This window comes from Haliotis rufescens, unplaced genomic scaffold (genome assembly GCF_023055435.1).
Source record: "Haliotis rufescens isolate VD_foot unplaced genomic scaffold, xgHalRufe1.0.p SCAF_15, whole genome shotgun sequence".
Classification (NCBI taxonomy): Eukaryota; Metazoa; Mollusca; class Gastropoda; order Lepetellida; family Haliotidae; genus Haliotis; species Haliotis rufescens.
In genome coordinates this window covers 33,665,737-33,687,052 of record NW_025963835.1, presented here as the reverse complement: position 1 = coordinate 33,687,052, position 21,316 = coordinate 33,665,737, and the positions used below count along the sequence as shown (strand labels likewise).

At 45.6% G+C, this 21,316-nt stretch overlaps 1 protein-coding gene across 1 annotated transcript in view; it reads left to right on the top strand.

Moving 5' to 3' along the window:
- Positions 1–21,316, top strand: part of LOC124132072 (clustered mitochondria protein homolog) — a 71,173-nt gene that overhangs the window by 33,827 nt on the left and 16,030 nt on the right. Inside the window, exons 8-27 of the mRNA XM_048396489.1 lie at positions 1,596–1,674; positions 1,896–2,046; positions 3,065–3,201; positions 3,881–3,972; positions 4,362–4,464; positions 5,003–5,215; positions 6,990–7,030; positions 7,612–7,745; positions 8,822–8,921; positions 9,463–9,661; positions 11,160–11,295; positions 11,973–12,100; positions 12,714–12,791; positions 13,600–13,670; positions 13,909–13,981; positions 14,894–15,055; positions 15,617–15,683; positions 16,918–17,008; positions 18,818–19,004; positions 19,771–19,962. Of these exons, the coding sequence (XP_048252446.1) occupies positions 1,596–1,674; positions 1,896–2,046; positions 3,065–3,201; positions 3,881–3,972; positions 4,362–4,464; positions 5,003–5,215; positions 6,990–7,030; positions 7,612–7,745; positions 8,822–8,921; positions 9,463–9,661; positions 11,160–11,295; positions 11,973–12,100; positions 12,714–12,791; positions 13,600–13,670; positions 13,909–13,981; positions 14,894–15,055; positions 15,617–15,683; positions 16,918–17,008; positions 18,818–19,004; positions 19,771–19,962 (2,434 nt within the window). The remainder of the gene's footprint in view (positions 1–1,595; positions 1,675–1,895; positions 2,047–3,064; positions 3,202–3,880; positions 3,973–4,361; positions 4,465–5,002; positions 5,216–6,989; positions 7,031–7,611; positions 7,746–8,821; positions 8,922–9,462; positions 9,662–11,159; positions 11,296–11,972; positions 12,101–12,713; positions 12,792–13,599; positions 13,671–13,908; positions 13,982–14,893; positions 15,056–15,616; positions 15,684–16,917; positions 17,009–18,817; positions 19,005–19,770; positions 19,963–21,316) is intronic.

Below are 21,316 nucleotides of genomic sequence, written 5' to 3'. Positions count from 1 at the left end.
TCATGTGACCCTGTCCTGGTCATGTGACCATCCTGGCATGCGTTCAATAGGCCGAGGCGCTTTCTGAGCGCTTACTTAGCGCTCTTTCTGCGGACGTTCGGGTGCAATCGAACGATGTGTCAACTGCCGCCGGCTGAGGGCGCGGTTTTCAAAATGGCATAATTTAGCAATATTGTTGAACATTGTGTATATAAAGTTTTATTGTTTAGATATTGAAAGATACGATAAACTTACCGTTAGTTAGATGGTCACTGATTAGATAACACAACTTTATTTTATGGCATTATCGTGATATATGTCGGACCAAACTCTTGTAATCCTACCGACTTATTTAACATAGGAAAATAAAAATATAGACTGTGATTGTGTTGATTCGATGCTGATTTGCGTACAGCCAAATGTCAGTGACACTTGACACTGTGTGAGATTTCGCAGTTCGCTGCACAAGTCACTAATAAGTGGTGGATGGGCCTTGTCGGTGATCCGATATCAGTTCGCTATATCCGTTAGTTCGCTGTAGAGAGTTCGTTATGTACGTAAATTTTATATGATAATATAAAGGAGATAAATCGGGGATTTTGTAACAGTTCGTTATATCCGTTTGTATGCATCGTGTAAGATTCAACTAAATGGATCGGTGACTTGGTGGATTGTGTTTTGTTGTACCCCGCCAATCGTTACCACCTGAATGCCCCGACGGCACAGGAAGTTGTCTAAATCAACCACTGATAAAGTTGTTAAGGACAAAATTGATTATTTACAGGCTGCCCTGATATTGCTGGAATACTGTAGACTGCAGTAAAAATGAACAAATCGCAATGTTTTAGATTTATTTAAGAGAAGACAGACTCCTATGAAAATATCTGAAGTTACGTTTTCGACAAGTGAAGGTTTATACCGCATAATAATATATGTCAATTGTTTACAAAAAGAAATCATATGAGTGTTATTGGGACAAAACTGCATCTTGTTCAGAAACAGATGCTTGAAAAGGATTTTTTTCTGTGCTGAAATTAACATGGGTTGCAAGGAAAAATACTCCGTGTTGCGAGGGGCTTCAAAATGCTACTAAAACAATAGGGTTTTCCTGGTTTGGACAAGTGACAAATCTTCCAATAAATGTTATCTCCAACGTGGTCGTATCAAACTTCACCACTGAGTGCTTGTATGTCTTACAAGTTGTTCCATGTCGAAAAGCTAATGTTCACAGGCCCCGCATTTGTCCAAGTCCGCCATCTTTGTCCCTTGGCGTGCCTCCTTCTCAGTGTGCTCGGAGGCGCTGGAAAGCGCTCTCAGCATGCATTTCGTTCATTTGGAAATATTCTGAGGTGCTCGCTGGCGCCTCGGCACCAAACGGCTTATTGAAGGCACTGGTCTGGTCATGTACCATGTGTCCTGGTCATGTACCATGTGTCTTGGTCATGTGACCATGTGTCCTTGTGTCCTCCAAAATACATTTTTTATTTTTGCCTGCCAGGCCTTAAAGGTCACTCAATTTGGTATCCTGGATAAATGCCTAGCTGATTCATAGAAAAGTCGTTGAATCCTCCAAAGCTGACCCAGAGGAGTTCACTGACATTGGGATATTCTTGCAGATCCACCGAGGATGACTTCAACCCGAAAGCTGCCCAGCCTAAATATCTCTCCCACTCTCTCATCGATCTTCTCAACCAGGTCAGTGGTACCATTGTAACACGATCTCTGGTCAGTGAGACTAGATACTACACTGCCATTGCTATCATTAATAACTATCAACATGACAAAAATGGTTTTGCGGCAAGCGAAAAAGATGTATTATGTTAAATTTGAACGAATATACTAGTAAATACGTATTGATGCTTCATCCAATAAACTTCTTTCACTTTTCCCAGCACTAACATGTTCTCTATTTTCAGATTAGTCCTGGCTTCAAGAAGAACTTCTCATTGCTGCTGAAGAAGAGAGCCCAGAAACACCCGTTTGAGCGGGTGCCAACTCCGTATCAGGTCTACAGCTGGATGGCTCCCCAGCCCCTGCACCACATCGACTACATCCGTGCCGAGGACGGTCAGTACCTCCCACACTGCCTCCACACTGCCTCCACACTGCCTCCACACTGCCCCCACACTGCCGCCACACTGCCTCCACACTGCCGCCACACTGCCTCCACACTGCCTCCACACTGCCTCCACACTGAGCCACACTGAGCCCACCCTGCCTCCACACTGAGCCCACCCTGCCTCCATACTGAGCCACACTGCCTCCACACTGAGCCACACTGCCTCCACACTGAGCCACACTGCCTCCACACTAAGCCACACTGCCCCCACACTGCCTCCACACTGAGCCACACTGCCTCCACACTGAGCCACACTGCCTCCACACTGAGCCACACTGCCTCCACACTGAGCCACACTGCCTCCACACTGAGCCACACTGCCCCCACACTGCCTCCACACTGAGCCACACTGCCTCCACACTGCCTCCACACTGAGCCACACTGCCTACACACTGCCTCCACACTGAGCCACACTGCCCCCACATTGAGCCACACTGCCCCCACACTGAGCCACAGTGCCTCCACACTGAGCCACACTGCCCCCACACTGCCTCAACACTGACTCCACACTGAGCCACACTGCCTCCACACTGAGCTTTGAAGATGAGGAGCCGACTGAGGATGATGGGGTGTTAGCTGCCTTTGCTCATTTCCCCGTTGATCCAGTCAAGAATTTCTTGTTCTGCTGTTGAACTCAGCTGCCATTTTGGTTTGAGAAGGAAACGACCTCAGTCAGCGATTGGTTCAATTGCAAGTAGCTGAAAGTTAGCGCCCCGTTGTAAGGCAAATCGCTGTACACCCCTTGCAAGCGATTGGCGCTTTGTGACTGACCCCAGTATTGCCCCAGCTGTTTTCCACCTGCATTTGTCATCAGCATTACCCTGCTGTTATTAGTCGTATTGCCCTGCTGTTATCGGTCGTATTGCCCTGCTGTTATCGGTCGTATTGCCCTGCTGTTGCCCATAGTCCCAGCTGTTATCCCCGTATTTATCTGCTGTTGTCACTGTGCCCTCCTCCTTGTTGCAGCCTTCTCCACTCGTCTGGGGTACGAGGAACACATCCCTGGCCAAACCCGGGACTGGAACGAGGAGATACAGACCACCAGGGAGCTGTCCCGGAAGAATCTGCCGGAGAGACTCATCCGGGAGAGAGCCATCTTCAAGGTGGGACCCCCCTTCTTTCTCACCAACCCATGCTTGCCGTAAGAGTCGACTATGCATTGCTATGCTTGTCGTAAAAGGCTACTATGCCTGTCGTAACAGGTGATTATGCCTGTCGTAAGAGGTGACTATGCTTGTCGTAAAAGGCTACTATGCTTGCCGTAACAGGTGATTATGCCTGTCGTAAGAGGTGACTATGCCTGTCTGAGATGTGACTGCCTGTCGTAAAAGGAAACTAACAGGATCGGGTGGTCAGGCTCGCTGACTTGGTTCGTGCGTGTCATCGTATCCCCAATTGCCTGGATTGATGTTTATGATGTCAATCACTGTATTGTCTGGTCCAGACTCGATTATTTACAGACCGCCATCATTTAGCTGGAATATTCCTGAGTGCAGCTAAAACAACAAACAAACAAACAAACAAACCAAAATTATAGAGGCTTCGTAGCTTCAGCCTGTGTGGATGGGTTCTTACAAGCAGCTGCCACAAAGCTGGAATACTGCTGATTGTGGCATTAAACAACAATCAGACATGAGGTTCATACCCCAATCAGTTATTTACGTCTTGAGTACTGTGTTTGACATGAGTACCATCAGACTGATGTTTGATACGTGTCCTGTGAGACAAGTGTTTGAAATGTGTGTTTGAAACGTGTTTGAGATGTGTGTTTTCATTCCCCAGGTTCACAGTGACTTTGTCGCAGCTGCTACTCGGGGCGCAATGGCCGTCATCGATGGAAATGTCATGGCCATCAACCCAGGAGAGGAGGCAAAGTAAGACAGGACTCCTTCCTAGACTTAGCAGGTTAAACTTCACTCGGAAAACTGAATACTTTATGTCAAAGCATTGAACCTTATTCATTATTTGTTCTCTTCATCACCCTTCCACCCACCTTACCCAGTTCTCCATTAAACCCCAAACCTACCACCAACCATGCCCCACCACACCACGCCACGCCACGCCACGCCACACCACACCACACCACACACCACCACGCACACCACGCACACCACACCACACCACCACACACACCACCACACACACCACCCCACCCCACCCCATACCCCACTCCTTCCCACCCCACACCACCCCACACACCACACACCACCCCATCCCAGGTCTTGTATGGATCACTGTAGATGCATGTGTTTCTGTTTTCCAGGATGCAGATGTTCATCTGGAACAACATTTTCTTCAGTCTGGGTTTTGATGTCAAGGACCACTACAAGGACTTCGGGGGCGACGCTGCTGCCTATGCAGCTCCTGTAAGTCAGAGTTGTCTCCCTTCACTCTCCACCCACCAGTAGTCTTAGCCACTACGCGATTTTGTCATAGTCTTGCATGGAGAACACTGTTAATCAGGGTTATCATTGGAGCTTTTTTCATTATTATTTAATTGTATTGCAATAGTTCCCCAGTAAATGTCCCAACAATGTCAAAGACGGCATTTTCCTCCCTGTCGTTACTTATACCTAATGGAAGTGACCGTTATCTAAAGTTGTCATAATCCTTGCTTATGAACAAACGGCAGGTTTGAAATTTGCATAATTTGTTTATTTTATAACAAATAGCAACTATTCGTTACGTATACTATCGACAATACTATTTGCATGTGTCGATTCCTATCTTTATGGTACAATCGTAAGGCAAACAGTTGCAATACAACGCTAGTTTGATGTATCGTTACACTCCTACAGTTAATGTAACATTGTGCAGATGATTGAGATTGTAATCATCTCAAAGTTTTTCTTACCAAATTAATATATATTCTGTTGCTATAGTTACATCCGTGTGTTTATTCAGGGCAGTGACCTGCAGGGGGTGAAGGCGTACTTCGGCATCGACCCCGAGAGTCTGTACACGCTGGGCACGGTGGTGATCGACTACAAGGGCTACCGCGTCACGGCGCAGTCCATCATTCCGGGGATCCTGGAGCGGGAACAGGAACAATCCGTCGTGTATGGCTCCGTCGACTTCGGCAAAACGGTCGTCACAAGTGAAAAATACAGGGAGCTGGTTAGTGCGAAGTGTTTAATTTCCAGTGTTTAACAAAGTCAGAAATTTCGAATTCGTGCCCAGCAGTCTATACTGGTTGTAAGGGGTAACCAAATGGATCAAGTGGCCAGACTAGGTCAAGCTTTGCTCATAATATCAATCACTGAATTGTCTGGTCCAGGCTGGATTATTACAGACTGCCAACATATGACTTGAATATTGCTGAGTGCAACGTCACCAACAACATGTGAAAGCCAGTTGAGAAGGAAGGAATTATTCTGTGAAATTTAAACATGGACTTGTCATTGATCTAAACCTTTGTGTATTGCATCATGTTGTAGTGGTAAAAGCCATCTTGTCTTGTGAAGCCTGAGTAGGAGCGTCTTTAACATACACAGTAGCAGGTCAGCAGGAGATTGAGGCTGTTTTAAGCTCTTCCGTGAATTTCCAGAAGTAAAAGGGGCGGTTGGGTAGCCTAGTGGTTAAAGCGTTCACTCGTCAAGCCGAAGACCTGGGTTCGATTCCCGACATGGGTACATTGTGCGAAGCCCATTTCCGGTGTCCCCCGCCGTGATATTGCTGGAATATTGCTAAAAGCGGCGTAAAACCATACTCACTCACCCACTCCAGAAGTAAAAGCAAACCTGCCAAACTGAAAATTTGACCCAGCTTGCTCTTAAGCAGTTCTAAATCATTTGAATATATTCAGTGTTCCCGCTGGCTTTTGAAACTGCCAGTCCTAGTGGACTGGCAACTCAAAATATTACCAGTTCCCCTAATTTTTGCCAGTCCCCCCTTTAAATTTTTTTTTAAAAAATATGAAAATTATTTGGTTTTAATTCTTTCAACATCATGTTCAGTGCAAAGATGTCATCTCTGAAGTAACATAGTCAGATCTATACGTCATTCACACAAACTTCAGTCACAAATTTCTCTTCTCGTCAATATCTTAAGACGAAGTCGCTACAAATGGATATTTAACCTAGAAATAGACAAGGGGAAGCCCTGATGGTAACAGACAAGTTGAAATGTTCTTAAAGGAATATCACCAATGTTTTGTTCAACAACAAAGATTTATAAGGTACTTTATTTGCCTGTCCACAGGGACTGGCAGTCACATGAATTACCGGTCCAAGCCTAATTTTACCGGTAAAAAACTGGTAATTACCGGTAAACGGGAACGCTGTATATTTTCTTCCAATCCGGAAATTTTGTGAATTGTTTTTCATGGTGCACCAACAATCTGAAATGTATGCGTCAACTTCCAAGGTTACAGAAACATGAACATGACAGGTTGAACACACAAGCAGCTCCCATCATGCAACAGTGAATACATTGTTATTACTAATGGTAGTTCCCTGTAGGGATTTCACTAATGTCCCCAGCAACCTGGGATGGTCATGGAGGTGATGGAAAGGATCCGGTGGTCGGGCCTGATGACCTGGTTGTGTGTGTGTCATTGTACCCCGACGCCGTGGATCGTTGCTCACAATATCGATCATTGGATTGTCTTGTCCAGACTTGATCATTCATTGGCTGCTCAGCGTTAAAAATTGGCACTAGTCCTGTAGTCCTTACCAAACTGCCCAAAAGTAAATGTATCCTAAGGACTAGTAGAAATTGGCCCATTTTAAGGGTTTTGCTATATGTTATCATTATAAGGACTAGTGGACAAAAACTGTTAGTTTCTAACCCTGTTGCTGAGTGCGGCATTAAACAACAAAAAAAACAAGCTAATATTAGTATTGCAGTTTATGTGTGGAGTGTATGAATAACAAATTAATTTCAATTTCAGTTGCAAAAGACAGCAACTCAACTCAAAGTCCGCCCTCACAAGTAAGTTCTTAATTACAAAACTTGTTTTGATATAAAATATTGATGATTGTAATGCAGTTGATAGTGTTGTATCATCAAGCAGTTCCAGTTTAGATGTTAGGCACCCAGCTCAGGCTAGCGGGCAGCTCCAGAAAGTTGGATTAAAGTCTTGTAATGTTACTTTGCATAATGGCCATATGAAGAGTCTCAGAGTTAATGTCAGCCCTAGTTACACAGAAATGGTCTCACACATGGCATTCATTGCTACATCTAGACGGGATATTGCTGGAATATCACTAAAACCATACCCACTCACTATAACACTTGGGGGATCCTGCTTGGAATTGATCCCCAGCAACCTATGCTTGTCATAGGAGGCAACGGACTGTATCGGGATCAGGCTAACCTGCAATATTTTGTGTATTATTACAAAAAACAAAAAAACAAATCATTTAGCAGGAATCATCAGTTTAAGAATGTTTGAAGTCAGAATGTAAGATAGGGAAGTTCTCTGGCTTGTTTTGTTTTTCTTGCTGTCTGAGAACTGGAATATCACAAAACTGCTGAGAAAAACTATAAAAAAATGTTCTTTCTGCCGGCAGGGTGCTCAACAACAAGGAAGAAGAAATCGAGTTGTTTTCCTCCATAGAGTGCAAGGGCATTGTGGGTAATGACCAGCGGCACTACGTGCTGGACCTCCTGCGAACCTTTCCTCCCGATGCCAACTTCCTGCCAGGTACGTCCCTCGTCACCAGGTGATGACCAGAATAGTCAGACTCTCTCACTGCCAGGTACGTCCATCGTCACCAGGTGATGACCGGAATAGTCAGACTCACTCACTGCCAGGTACGTCCCTCGTCACCAGATGATGACCGGAATAGTCAGACTCACTCACTGCCAGGTACGTCCCTCGTCACCAGATGATGACCGGAATAGTCAGACTCTCTCACTGCCAGGTACGTCCATCGTCACCAGGTGATGACCGGAATAGTCAGACTCTCTCACTGCCAGGTACGTCCATCGTCACCAGGTGATGACCGGAATAGTCAGACTCTCATGTAAAGATGGGGTGAGACAATTCACTGACATTAAAACCCTTTTTAATAATATTATATGCAATTACCACAGCATGCTTTTAAGCAAATCAGAAGCTAACAATTGAGTTTGTTATTTTGACAGTTAATGAGATGATTGTGTTTCTAGTTGAGATGATTGTGTTTCTAGTTGAGTTGATGAGATGATTGTTTCTAGTTGAGATGATTGTGTTTCTAGTTAAGATGATTGTGTTTCTAGTTGAAATGATTGTGTTTCTAGTTGAGTTGATGAGATGATTGTGATTCTAGTTGAGATGATTGTGTTTCTAGTTGAGGAGTTGATGAGATGATTGTGTTTCTAGTTGAGATGATTGTGTTTCTAGTTGAGATGATGAGATGATTGTGTTTCTAGTTGAGATGATGAGATGATTGTGTTTCTAGTTGAGGAGTTGATGAGATGATTGTGTTTCTAGTTGAGATGATTGTGTTTCTAGTTGAGATGATGAGATGATTGTGTTTCTAGTTGAGGAGATGATTGTGTTTCTAGTTGAGATGATTGTGTTTCTAGTTGAGGAGTTGAGGAGATGATTGTGTTTCTAGTTGAGATGATGAGATGATTGTATTTCTAGTTGAGGAGATGATTGTGTTTCTAGTTGAGGAGTTGATATGATGATTGTGTTTCTAGTTGAGGAGTTGATATGATGATTGTGTTTCTAGTTGAGGAGTTGATGAGATGATTGTGTTTCTAGTTGAGTTGATGAGATGATTGTGTTTCTAGTTGAGGAGTTGAGCAAGGACATGAAGGACCATGGTTACCCCCGGGATCATCGGCACAAGTTGGCCTGTCTCAGACAGGAGCTCATCGAGGCCTTCGTGGAGTAAGTAGAACCACTGAGACCGCTGAAACACGCTGGTACACTTGTCTGATATTTAGTGCTGTTATAAGGTGACTTTCAACCTGAAACAGAGTTTAACCCATGATTAGATACATACTATATTTTGAAATCGGTAAATGACAACTGAACAATCAATGATCTCGTAACTTGTCCTGCATTACTCCTTAATACATTTACTTCTGGACAATTTATTGATGAAACATGTCTGTCTGGTGGCAAGCAGTAATGTGAAATATACGTGACATCATCACTTCCGTGGTCATGCGGGTCCTGCTTCAAACTGGTTGGAACCACATTTTATTCAGTTTCTGTCAAAAATGCATTTAGGAGTAATACAGAATAAGTATACAAATGTAAAAAATATTTAGATTTTACTAAAATTATATTGAAACACACAGCTTTAGGTTTACCATGAAACAAGACAATACAATGGGTCGGAGGTGGCAGCAGCAATAAATAACAGGCCCTTGAGTTACTGTAAGTGCACTCACAAATGTTTAGACTCTTGCTATTATGGTTTTAGAAACAGATACGTGGCGTTTGTCCGACATGCAGCGTTCCAGTTTCAACAGCTGCAGCTGCTCAAACAGAACAAGGTCAAGGACACGGACAACAAGGTCAAGGATGCAGACAGCAAGGTCAAGGATGCAGACAGCAAGGTCAAGGACACAGACAACAAAGAGATTGAGAAGGAGGCTGAGAAGGCAGTGGTACACATCAAGGTGAGATATCAGACAAAGGTTGTTGCAGTGGACACATTATGAGAGGGAATACTTTCCCATCCAGGATACTTCCGGCGTCTTCCCCCGTGTGGAGTCCTGGTCACAATCCTCCCAGGACCCTGTTCCACAAACAGATCTTTACTCCCATGCTTTGACACAGTGTTCGCCGGGAGAGCAGAAGGTTGGGGTTCGATCCCCAACTGCATCATACCAAAAGACGTGAAAAGATGGTACTTGTTGTTACCCTACCTGGAACTCGGCATAAGGGGCTAAAACAACAAGAACTGGTAGGCTCTGAGTCAGTATACTGGGGTATTCATGTAACACTGCGGCATTGTTTCTCACTGGGCTAGCACTATAAAATCAGCATCAGTCTGGACTAGTCCAACCAGCCACACACACAGATGCATGCATGTCGTTATTTAAGTGCAACAATCTTGAACGCGAGTTATACCCCATTTCACCTTACCTTCATCATACCCTGATGTTCATAGTATCAACCACTGGTTTGATAAAGGCGTGATTATTTACAGGCCACAGTGATATGGCTTGAAGTTAGTTGACTGCTGCGTAAAATAACATAGAAATATAGAGAGGTTATCATGCGAGTGTATTTGGGGATGGTAAATATCCTGCATTAGGAATAAACATATTTGGCGAGCCTTCTTTAATTTCCCTCTCTCACAAACATTACCAAAACATTGCTAGTTTTCCTGGAATGCGCGTATTAATATTTATTACGTCACATGGTAAGTGATGTGTCAGTCGGACAGTGATAGTAGCCAATATAGTTCTAACTGAAATCTGTTTCTTTTACAGTGGCGAAGCAACATATACACAAAACAACAATTGTTTTTACTTGCATTTCGCGGCAATCCATCAGTCTGTCCGCTAGAGTAACTGCCCTTTGTCAAAGGGAAGCTACTCTAACCCTAGTCCATGAGACGTCACGGCCACGTTCAGACGTTGTTGACTTTGGCCTGTCTTGTCCTAACGTTAAGAAGTGCAGACAGATGTACACACAGCGACAAAATGAAACAAGATAACAATTCGAACATATTTTGGCCAAATCCAACTATTTTAATTTGTGGAAAAGGTTTCAAGCCGCAGAGGTCTACAAGCACAGATGTGGCTACTGATCCTAGTGGCTAGTCCTAGTGCCCTCACAAAATTGTTTCAAAATTTATATCACCAAAGTTGCCAAAACTTATAAAATGCCTGAGCTACATTACAATTAGACACTGATTTTCAGTATATTAGACTGTTCTTTTAATAATGATGGCAATTATCCCTGTAGTTTATACAGGTTCCTGATGGTTAATTCTGAATCAATCGCCGAATGACAAGGGCTACACCATGTTTGTTTGTAAACAGTAAAGTAGTCGCTACTTGACCTTTGATATTTGCATCTCTATCCGCATATTGTTTTATCTGTTGGCTTTATCCTGCCGAGAAACCTACCCATTATATGATAAAGGGTTTTATGTGCTTTGTCCAGTCCCCTGAGAAGTTGGTGAATGGTGGCAGTGGCGACGAAACAGTACAGACAGCGCAGGCGCAGCTGGAGAATGACATCGCCACGGAGGAAGCCAAGAAGATCGTTGAGACCCTGACAGGGACAGACAGTCAGACATGTGAGTTGCCATGGTTACTGCTTGTCCTAGTGATAGCATACTTGCAGTCTGCGACTTTAGTCCAAAGCTGGAGTTTAGTCTTGTAAGATCATCTTATGCTAGTCCATGTGTTGAGGTCGCTATTTTTCCGAGATATTGTCAATACAACATTAAAGAATATATCATAAGACTGAACATAATGCAAAATATAAGTTCAGATCTGTAGACAAGTATTTGGAACAGACGGTACTTGCAGTGAAGGTCAAACTGTACTTGCAGTGAAGGTCAAACCGTACTTGCAGTGAAGGTCAAACTGTGCTTGCAGTGAAGGTCAAACCGTGCTTGCAGTGAAGGTCAAACCGTGCTTGCAGTGAAGGTCAAACTGTGCTTGCAATGAAGGTTAAACGGTACTTGCAGTGAAGGTCAAACCGTACTTGCAGTGAAGGTCAAACCGTACTTGCAGTGAAGGTCAAACTGTGCTTGCAGTGAAGGTCAAACTGTGCTTGCAGTGAAGGTCAAACTGTGCTTGCAGTGAAGGTCAAACCGTACTTGCAGTGAAGGTCAAACCGTACTTGCAGTGAAGGTCAATCATAGACAAGTACAGCTGAGGCACAAGGACAAACTCAGAGAGGCTGAGTTGAGTTTATTTTATGCATCATAACTTTTCGACTAGCCATGAACTGCCTTCTCTTCTACAGTTGAGGAGAACACAAAGGATATTGTGAAGAAGGCGGGTAAAGCGGTGGGCTCTCTCAGCGACACCGAGTTTAACATGACCTTCAACCCAGACGTGTTCCAGCCTCATGTTCAACACGCAGACCCAGAGGTAAGAGTTGTCTCCCCTGTCATATCTTCACTAACAAAGCAGAGTACACTCCTAGAATACATCCATGCATCGAAGACCCAGGTTCTATTCCCCACATGGGTACAATGTATGAAGCCCATTTCTGGTGACCACGCCATGATATTGCTTGAATATTGCTAAAAGTAGCGTAAAACAATACTCACTCACTTTTTCAGCTACAGTGAGTTTACCATGAAAGTCAACCCAGGTGTATCACAATATAGATTTCTTTTTGTAAGGGCCTTTGGGGTAGTCTTGTTGTTTAAAGTGTTCGCTGATCACAGCAAAGGTCAAGTTCGATTGCCCAGATGGATACAGTTGTGTGTGTAGTCACCAGCAACCAACGCTTGTCGTAACAGGCAGTTTAACGGATCCGGTGGTCAATCGGCGATTTGGTTGATGGCTTGTCAACGTACGCAACGGTGTCGATTGTTGCTCAAGATATCAATCATGGAATTGTCTTGTACAGACTTGATTATTTACAGGCTGCCATCAAGTATCTGACATACTGCTAAGTGCCATGTTAATCAACAGACAAACAACAGCGGGAAGGTTTCTGGGATGTAAACTCCCCAGTTTTCACTTTCTGTTGTAGAGCGAGACGTTGAAGAGAGAGAAGCAGTTAGTGAAGGATGCAGCCGAGTTCCTCGTTTTACACCAAATACCAACACTCGTGAGTAGAAGTCCCACCTTGAAGTGGCACATACAGTAAATCTTGAAATTAATGTGTCTCCAAATTAATACGACTGCTGACCCCTAGCCATAATGCCACTGAAAATCAATGCGCCTCCCTCACCAAATCCAGTAGAATGATACAATTGTTCTGTCCTTCATCCAATCAAACAGCAAATACATGTAGTACTTCTTATTAGCACTGAGTAAAGCACTTCCGTAATAACAATAAACACTGTTTTCCTGAAAACAACACACAGTTTATATGTTTATTCTGTTGACTGGCATTATGGAAGTTCAATGGCAATTAAATTAAAACAACAACAGTTCCCTGATTGGAATGGTCAATGATGCCTAGTTTGACACGAGTGGGTAGAACTCTTGACCCCAGCAGTAGTAACTAACCGGATTCGCATTGTGTAATTCCTATACTTTAAATGACATTGTTATGGACTTGTTACAACTGCTGCTCAATAAACAGTGTTTGTGTATATATTCAAGTTGGTATTTCCGCTATTCAAAACGTCATTGATCCAAATTGCGTGGATTGATGCTCATGATGTCAATCACTGGATGGTCTGGTCCAGACTCTATTATTTACAGACCGCCGTCATATAGCTGGAATATTGCTGAGTGCGGCATTAAACAACAAACAAACCAAACCAAACCGCTATCCAAAGTGTGCAGTGCAGTCATTTTGGAGACATGAATGCTAAGTTTCATTGATGCGAACAAAGACCACTCACATTTTTTCTGTCCTTGTTTGTGCATAGAAAGTACTTAATAAATAGAAGCATGTTTCCTTTCAGATCAATGACTGTCTTGACCACACCTCTTCCCCCATCGATGGCCTTACTCTCACGGAGGCCATGCATAACAGGTAAGGCCCACAGACACCCTGTATTGATGCTACCGGTAGAACTGGTCTGCACTTGCACTGATTTTAAAGACAATAACTTGTAATTCCTGTGACTGCCATATCACCTCGTCAAAGCAAGTCCCCTGTTACAACCAATGAACAGTTTTCAGGACTCGAAACCACCTATTGATCAGCTGTCCAATTTTGGGCATTGCACATTTTTCGTCACTTTTTAATCCTGACATTGCTATGATTCCAGGGGTATCAATATGCGGTACCTTGGCAAGGTTGCTGAGATGTTCTCCAAATACTCGTCTGTTTCTTATGTATATGTAAGTATATGGGTTTTCTTGATTCAAGATTTAGTCGCGGGTCTGAATGGTGTGCATGTCAAACAGCTGTATCTGCGTGGACATTCGAATCCCGGTTCGCCCCGATTATGTTTCTAGGTTTGTCAGCACCATACCCGTGCTCGTGGGTTTCACCGAAGTGGTAAACGTCTGAGACCTGCATCACTTCGGGCTTTCCTCCCACATTAAGCTGACACGCCGCGATATAACTGGAATACTGTTAAAAGCGGCGTAAAACCCAACTCACTCACTCACTCACTGCGTGGACTTGTAGTATAAAAAGACATGAATCCGGAACAGGCCAACCCATCCATCCACACCACATGCGTGCTTGCTCTTATAAGTACATTAATCTTAAATGCAAATTAAACCCCATTTCACCTCAACTCTTGATTTAAGGTCATAAGTTTTCTGAATTTTACACTGGGGCGGTCGGGTAGCCTAGTTGTTAAAGCGTTCGCTCGTCACGCCGAAGACCCGGATTCGATTCCCGACATGGTTACAATGTGTGAAGCCCATTTCTGGAGTCCCCCGCCGTGATATTTCTGGAATATTGCTAAAAGCGGCGTAAAACCATACTCACTCACTCACTCACTGAATTCTACACTTGGTATTTCAGTGTTTATCTTGGTTCTCCAACAGTGGGAGAAAAAAGCACATTACTCTGTCAGAAATGTATTAGAATGTTTTACGTTGTGTTCACTACCCTATGTCAAGCTAAGGATTAAGGCCATAGTTACTGGTCCTGTTGTCGGTCAAATACACAAACCTCAGTTGCCATGGTAATGATCACCTGAATGGTAAGCTTTTAATTTTAATTTGGGAATTTTTGTTGATTGATGTTACAGATATCGTCCTCTTAGAATCTTAATCTCTGTGTTCATTCTCTCGCAGAGTATAGCCGTGGGTGAGCTGATTAACCGCGCCATCAAGCACCTGTTCAAGACGTACATGCAGGGCGTGGACATGATGAGTCTGTCGGCCGCCATCAGTCACTTCCTCAACTGCTACCTGGGATCTTACTCCACCCCCCACGCTCAGGTCACCCCCGAGGAGGTAATCACACACTCACAAACTCACTCACTCACCACACTCACTCACTCACCACACTCACTCACCACTCTCATCTCACTCACACTCACTCACTCACCCAACTCACTCACAAACACTCACTCACACCACACTCACTCACTCACAAACACTCACTCACTCACCCCACTCACTCACCCCACTCACTCCACTCACTCACACCACACTCACTCACTCACTCACAAACACTCACCACACTCACCACACTCACTCACCTCTCTCACAAACACTCAACACACTCAACACACTCACTCACTTAAGTGGGGAGGTCAGATAGCCTAGAGGTTAAAGCGTTCGCTCGTCATGCCGAAGACCCGGGTTTGATTCCCGACATGGGTACAATATGTGAAGCCCATTCCTGGTGTCCCCGGCCGTGATACTGCTGGATTATTGCTAAAAGCAGCTTACAACCATACTCACTCACTCAATACGCACGCACGCACTCACTCACTCGTGCACGCACTCACTCACTCACTAACCACACTCAGCACACTCACTCACTCACTCACTCACTCACTTGTTCTTCAGCTTCAGAGCAAAACTGCCAAGAGGAAAAGCAAGAAGAAGAACAAACAGAGCACAGTATTCAGTATTGGTGAGTCATGACTTCCCTCGTTCACTCAGTGTTGTCTCCTTCCTCTCAGAAACACTTCCAGCAGTAGAGCTGCCACCCTATTGTACTGTGCACTTCCAGCAGTAGAGCTGCCACCCTATTGTACTGTGCACTTCCAGCAGTAGAGCTGCCACCCTATTGTACTGTCCACTTCCAGCAGTAGAGCTGCCACCCTATTGTACTGTGCACTTCCAGCAGTAGAGCTGCCACCCTATTGTACTGTGCACTTCCAGCAGTAGAGCTGCCACCCTATTGTACTGTGCACTTCCAGCAGTAGAGCTGCCACCCTATTGTACTGTACACTTCCAGCAGTAGAGCTGCCACCCTATTGTACTGTGCACTTCCAGCAGTAGAGCTGCCACCCTATTGTACTGTGCACTTCCAGCAGTAGAGCTGCCACCCTATTGTACTGTGCACTTCCAGCAGTAGAGCTGCCACCCTATTGTACTGTGCACTTCCAGCAGTAGAGCTGCCACCCTATTGTACTGTGCACTTCCAGCAGTAGAGCTGCCACCCTATTGTACTGTACACTTCCAGCAGTAGAGCTGCCACCCTATTGTACTGTACACTTCCAGCAGTAGAGCTGCCACCCTATTGTACTGTGCACTTCCAGCAGTAGAGCTGCCACCCTATTGTACTGTGCACTTCCAGCAGTAGAGCTGCCACCCTATTGTACTGTCCACTTCCAGCAGTAGAGCTGCCACCCTATTGTACTGTGCACTTCCAGCAGTAGAGCTGCCACCCTATTGTACTGTGCACTTCCAGCAGTAGAGCTGCCACCCTATTGTACTGTGCACTTCCAGCAGTAGAGCTGCCACCCTATTGTACTGTGCACTTCCAGCAGTAGAGCTGCCACCCTATTGTACTGTGCACTTCCAGCAGTAGAGCTGCCACCCTATTGTACTGTGCACTTCCAGCAGTAGAGCTGCCACCCTATTGTACTGTGCACTTCCAGCAGTAGAGCTGCCACCCTATTGTACTGTGCACTTTCAGCAGTAGAGCTGCCACCCTATTGTACTGTGCACTTCCAGCAGTAGAGCTGCCACCCTATTGTACTGTGCACTTCCAGCAGTAGAGCTGCCACCCTATTGTACTGTGCAAGTCACATTGCCTAACATGACCACCATGTGTCATGTTTCTTGTATTTATTCATGACTTGTTGGATCTACTTCTACTGAAGTTAATCGGGTGATCTATGTACGTCCGATATTTTCAGACAACACAGAGTGGCTGTCGGAGACGCCAAAAACCCTGTGGAAGAAGATTGTTGATGAAGTTGATGAATATTATGGCTACGCTTTGGAATGGTAAGTCTCTGGAAGCGTGGAACAGTGTCTAAATGTTCACCCGGCCACGTTGCCTGAGTCCTCTGATGCATCAAGCCGTCAGCTCGTTGACTCCCGGGGTGGTTCTGGGATGGCCCCCAGCAATGTGAGAGAGAGTGAGGGAAAATATTCAAGCAATATCACGGCGGGGGACACCAGAAATGAGCTTCACACATTGTATTTATGTGGGGAACCGAACCCGGGCCTTTGGCGTGACGAGCGAACGCTTTAACCACTAGGCTTCCCCACTGATACACCTTTTGTTGTAAGAGGTGGTTTGATGGATCATGTAGTCAGATTAAGTGACTTGGTTGAATGTATGTCATTTTACCTTGATGGATAAGTGCTCAGAATATCAATCACTGGTTTGTCTGGTCCTGACTCTTGAATATTTGTGAATGGCATTTAACAAAAGGTCCAAAATGGTGGTGGTGTAGATGCCGGTTCCTTGTAAATCATGAGAATGGTCTTGGTTTGAACCCAATATCTGAGTTGGATGAGGCTCGGAGATTGCTAAATTCAAACCACTAAGCATACCCCTTACTATAAATATTGTCCATCTTATTTGACCAGGTTCAGGGCAGGATAATCCACCAAGATGACAATGGGGATTGGAAGGTGACAATGGGGATTGGGAGGTGACAATGGGGATTGGGAGGTGACAATGGGGATTGGGAGGTGACAATGGGGATTGGGAGGTGACATTGGGGAATGGGAGATGACAATGGGGATTTGGAGGTGACAATGGGGATTGGAAGGTGACAATGGGGATTGGGAGATGACAATGGGGATTGGGAGATGACAATGGGGATTGGGAGGTGACAATGGGGAATGGAAGGTGACAATGGGGATTGGGAGGTGACATTGGGGATTGGGAGGTGACATTGGGGATTGGGAGGTGACAATGGAGAATGGGAGGTGACAATGGGGATTTGGAGGTGACAAAGGGGATTGGGAGGTGACAATGGGGATTTTGAGGTGACAGTTGGGATTTGGAGGTGTCAATGGGGATTGGAAGGTGACCATGGGGATTGGGAGGTGACATTGGGGATTGGGAGGTGACATTGGGGATTAGGGAGGTGACCATGGGGATTAGGGAGGTGACAAAGGGGATTTGGAGGTGACAATGGGGAATGGAAGGTGACAATGGGGATTGGGAGGTGACCATGGGGATTAGGGAGGTGACACTGGGGATTGGGAGGTGACACTGGGTATTTGGAGGTGACAGTGGGGATTGGAAGGTGACCATGGGGATTAGGGAGGTGACAATGGAGAATGGGAGGTGACAATGGGGATTGGGAGGTGACAATGGGGATTGGGAGGTGACATTGGGGATTAGGGAGGTGACAATGGGGATTGGGAGGTGACAATGGGGATTGGGAGGTGACCATGGGGATTAGGGAGGTGACATTGGGGATTGGGAGGTGACCATGGGGATTGGGAGGTGACAATGGGGATTGGGAGGTGACAATGGGGATTGGGAGGTGACATTGGGGATTAGGGAGGTGACAATGGGGATTGGGAGGTGACAATGGGGATTGGGAGGTGACCATGGGGATTAGGGAGGTGACATTGGGGATTGGGAGGTGACCATGGGGATTGGGAGGTGACACTGGGGATTTGAAGGTGACCATGACAGTTTGGTTTGGCCAACATCAAAGGGAGACCAACTCTGTGGCATGGTGTAACCAATGTTAACTGTATTATTTCATTTTGTTCTGGTCTTTCTCCAACTCTCACAGTTTTTGTTGTGAACGTTACATTACATGACTTGTCTCCCCTTCTGTGCAGTGATTCCGTGGAGTCTGCTACGGAGAAGTACAACCTCAATCGAGCCGCGCTGTTGCGGATGTTGTGTCGCACGTGCGGCGTGCAGATCCTGCTGAGAGAGTACCACCTCGATTCCCGCAACAAACAGATCTTCTATGAGGACGACATCATCAACGCTTTCCCTATCGTCAAACATTTACATCCCAAGGTACGGACACCAGTGTCTTTGACTTTGATAATTCATTCTAAGACTCGTGAGTAGTGAAGGTTGACACCATCATGTCTCGGGTGTAGGTGTGAGGCCAGCTGGTGTGGAAATAAACTCCCCCTCCACAACACTCCCGTTCCCTGAGGGGAAACAAATGAATGCATCTGGGATCCTTCTTCTTGTTCATAAGTGGAATGGAGGCCATGATTATGAACTAGTGAATCAGTAAGCTACCATTCTCAATTACGTCCGCAGGTGCTTGTATCAATGGGACTTGGCTCAAATTCCAACAGTAGAGTCGACCCCTGTTTCAGGACTTCCGAACATGATTGACGTAGCTGTCAACTGTAACAAATTTCTCGTATTTAATATACGAATTTGCAACTAATGTCTCTTCCCTTATTAATACAAATAATACACCAATCTACGGAGAGGGAAAATTTGACCAGAAAAAGATTTCATATTGCGAGGCTATCTTACCTATGTCAATCTGCAGCAAACATCTCTTGTTCATCCTTACTGGTGTTTTGTCTGTCCAGTCCTAAAACTCAACTCTTTGTATCGAAAGTTGCTGTGGCCGAAAGAAAAACTAAGCGACTAAATTATTGACTGAATTTTGGAATCACATGGCTGTATTGACTGCAGACAATTCATTCAGAATATTGTTAGAACATACTGAAATTTGGAAAAGTTGGCAGCTACTGATTAAGAGTTTGTGACTTTGTGTGTTGATGTTAAGATGTTAACAAGCTGATGTTTTCCCCAGGCCACAGACGCCTACCACTTCTTCACGAGCGGCCAGAACAAGATCCAGCAGGGCTTGTTGCGTGAAGGGTACGAGCTGATCAGCGAGGCCCTCAACCTCCTCAACAATGTATACGGGGCCATGCACCCTGAGATTGCCGCCTGTCTTCGCCTCCTGGCGCGACTCAACTACATCATGGGCGAGTACGGAGAGGTCAGTGACTCCACCCACTATAACAATACACTGCCAGTATATAGGGGGGTGGGGGAGTACGGAGAGGTCAGGTACTCCACCCACTGTAACAATACACTGCCAGTACATAGGGGGGTGGGGGAGTATGGAGAGGTCAGTGACTCCACCCACTATAACAATACACTGCCAGTACATAGGGGGGTGGGGGAGGGGGTGAGTACGGAGAGGTCAGTGACTCCACCCACTATAACAATACACTGCCAGTACATAGGGGAGGGGGTGAGTACGGAGAGGTCAGTGACTCCACCCACTATAACAATACACTGGCAGTACATAGGGGGTGGGGGAGTACGGAGAGATCAGTGACTCCACCCACTTAACAATACACTGCCAGTACATATGGGGGGTGGGGGAGTACGGAGAGGGCAGTGACTCCACCCACTGTAACAATACACTGCCAGTACATAGGGGGGGTGGGGGAGTACGGAGAGGTCAGTGACTCAACCCACTATAACAATACACTGCCAGTACATAGGGGGGTGGGGGAGTACGGAGAGGTCAGTGACTCCACCCACTATAACAATACACTGCCAGTACAAAGGGGGGGTGGGGGAGTACGGAGAGGTCAGTGACTCCACCCACTATAACAATACACTGCCAGTATAAGGGGGCGAGTACGGAGAGGTCAGTGACACCACCCACTATAACAATACACTGCCAGTATAAGGGGGCGAGTACGGAGAGGTCAGTGACTCCACCCACTATAACAATACACTGCCAGTATAAGGGGGCGAGTACGGAGAGGTCAGTGACTCCACCCACTATAACAATACACTGCCAGTATAAGGGGGGTGGGGGAGTACGGAGGGGTCAGTGACTCCACCCACTATAACAATACACTGCCAGTACATAGGGGGGTGGGGGAGTACGGAGAGGTCAGTGACTCCACCCACTATAACAATACACTGCCAGTACATAGGGGGGTGGGGGAGTACGGAGAGGTCAGTGACTCCACCCACTATAACAATACACTGCCAGTACATAGGGGAGGGGGTGAGTACGGAGAGATCAGTGACTCCACCCACTATAACAATACACTGGCAGTACAAAGGGGGGGTGGGGGAGTACGGAGAGGTCAGTGACTCCACCCACTATAACAATACACTGCCAGTATAAGGGGGCGAGTACGGAGAGGTCAGTGACACCACCCACTATAACAATACACTGCCAGTATAAGGGGGCGAGTACGGAGAGGTCAGTGACTCCACCCACTGTAACAATACACTGCCAGTACATAGGGGGGTGGGGAAGTACGGAGAGGTCAGTGACTCCATCCACTATAACAATACACTGGCAGTTCATAGGGGGGTGGGGG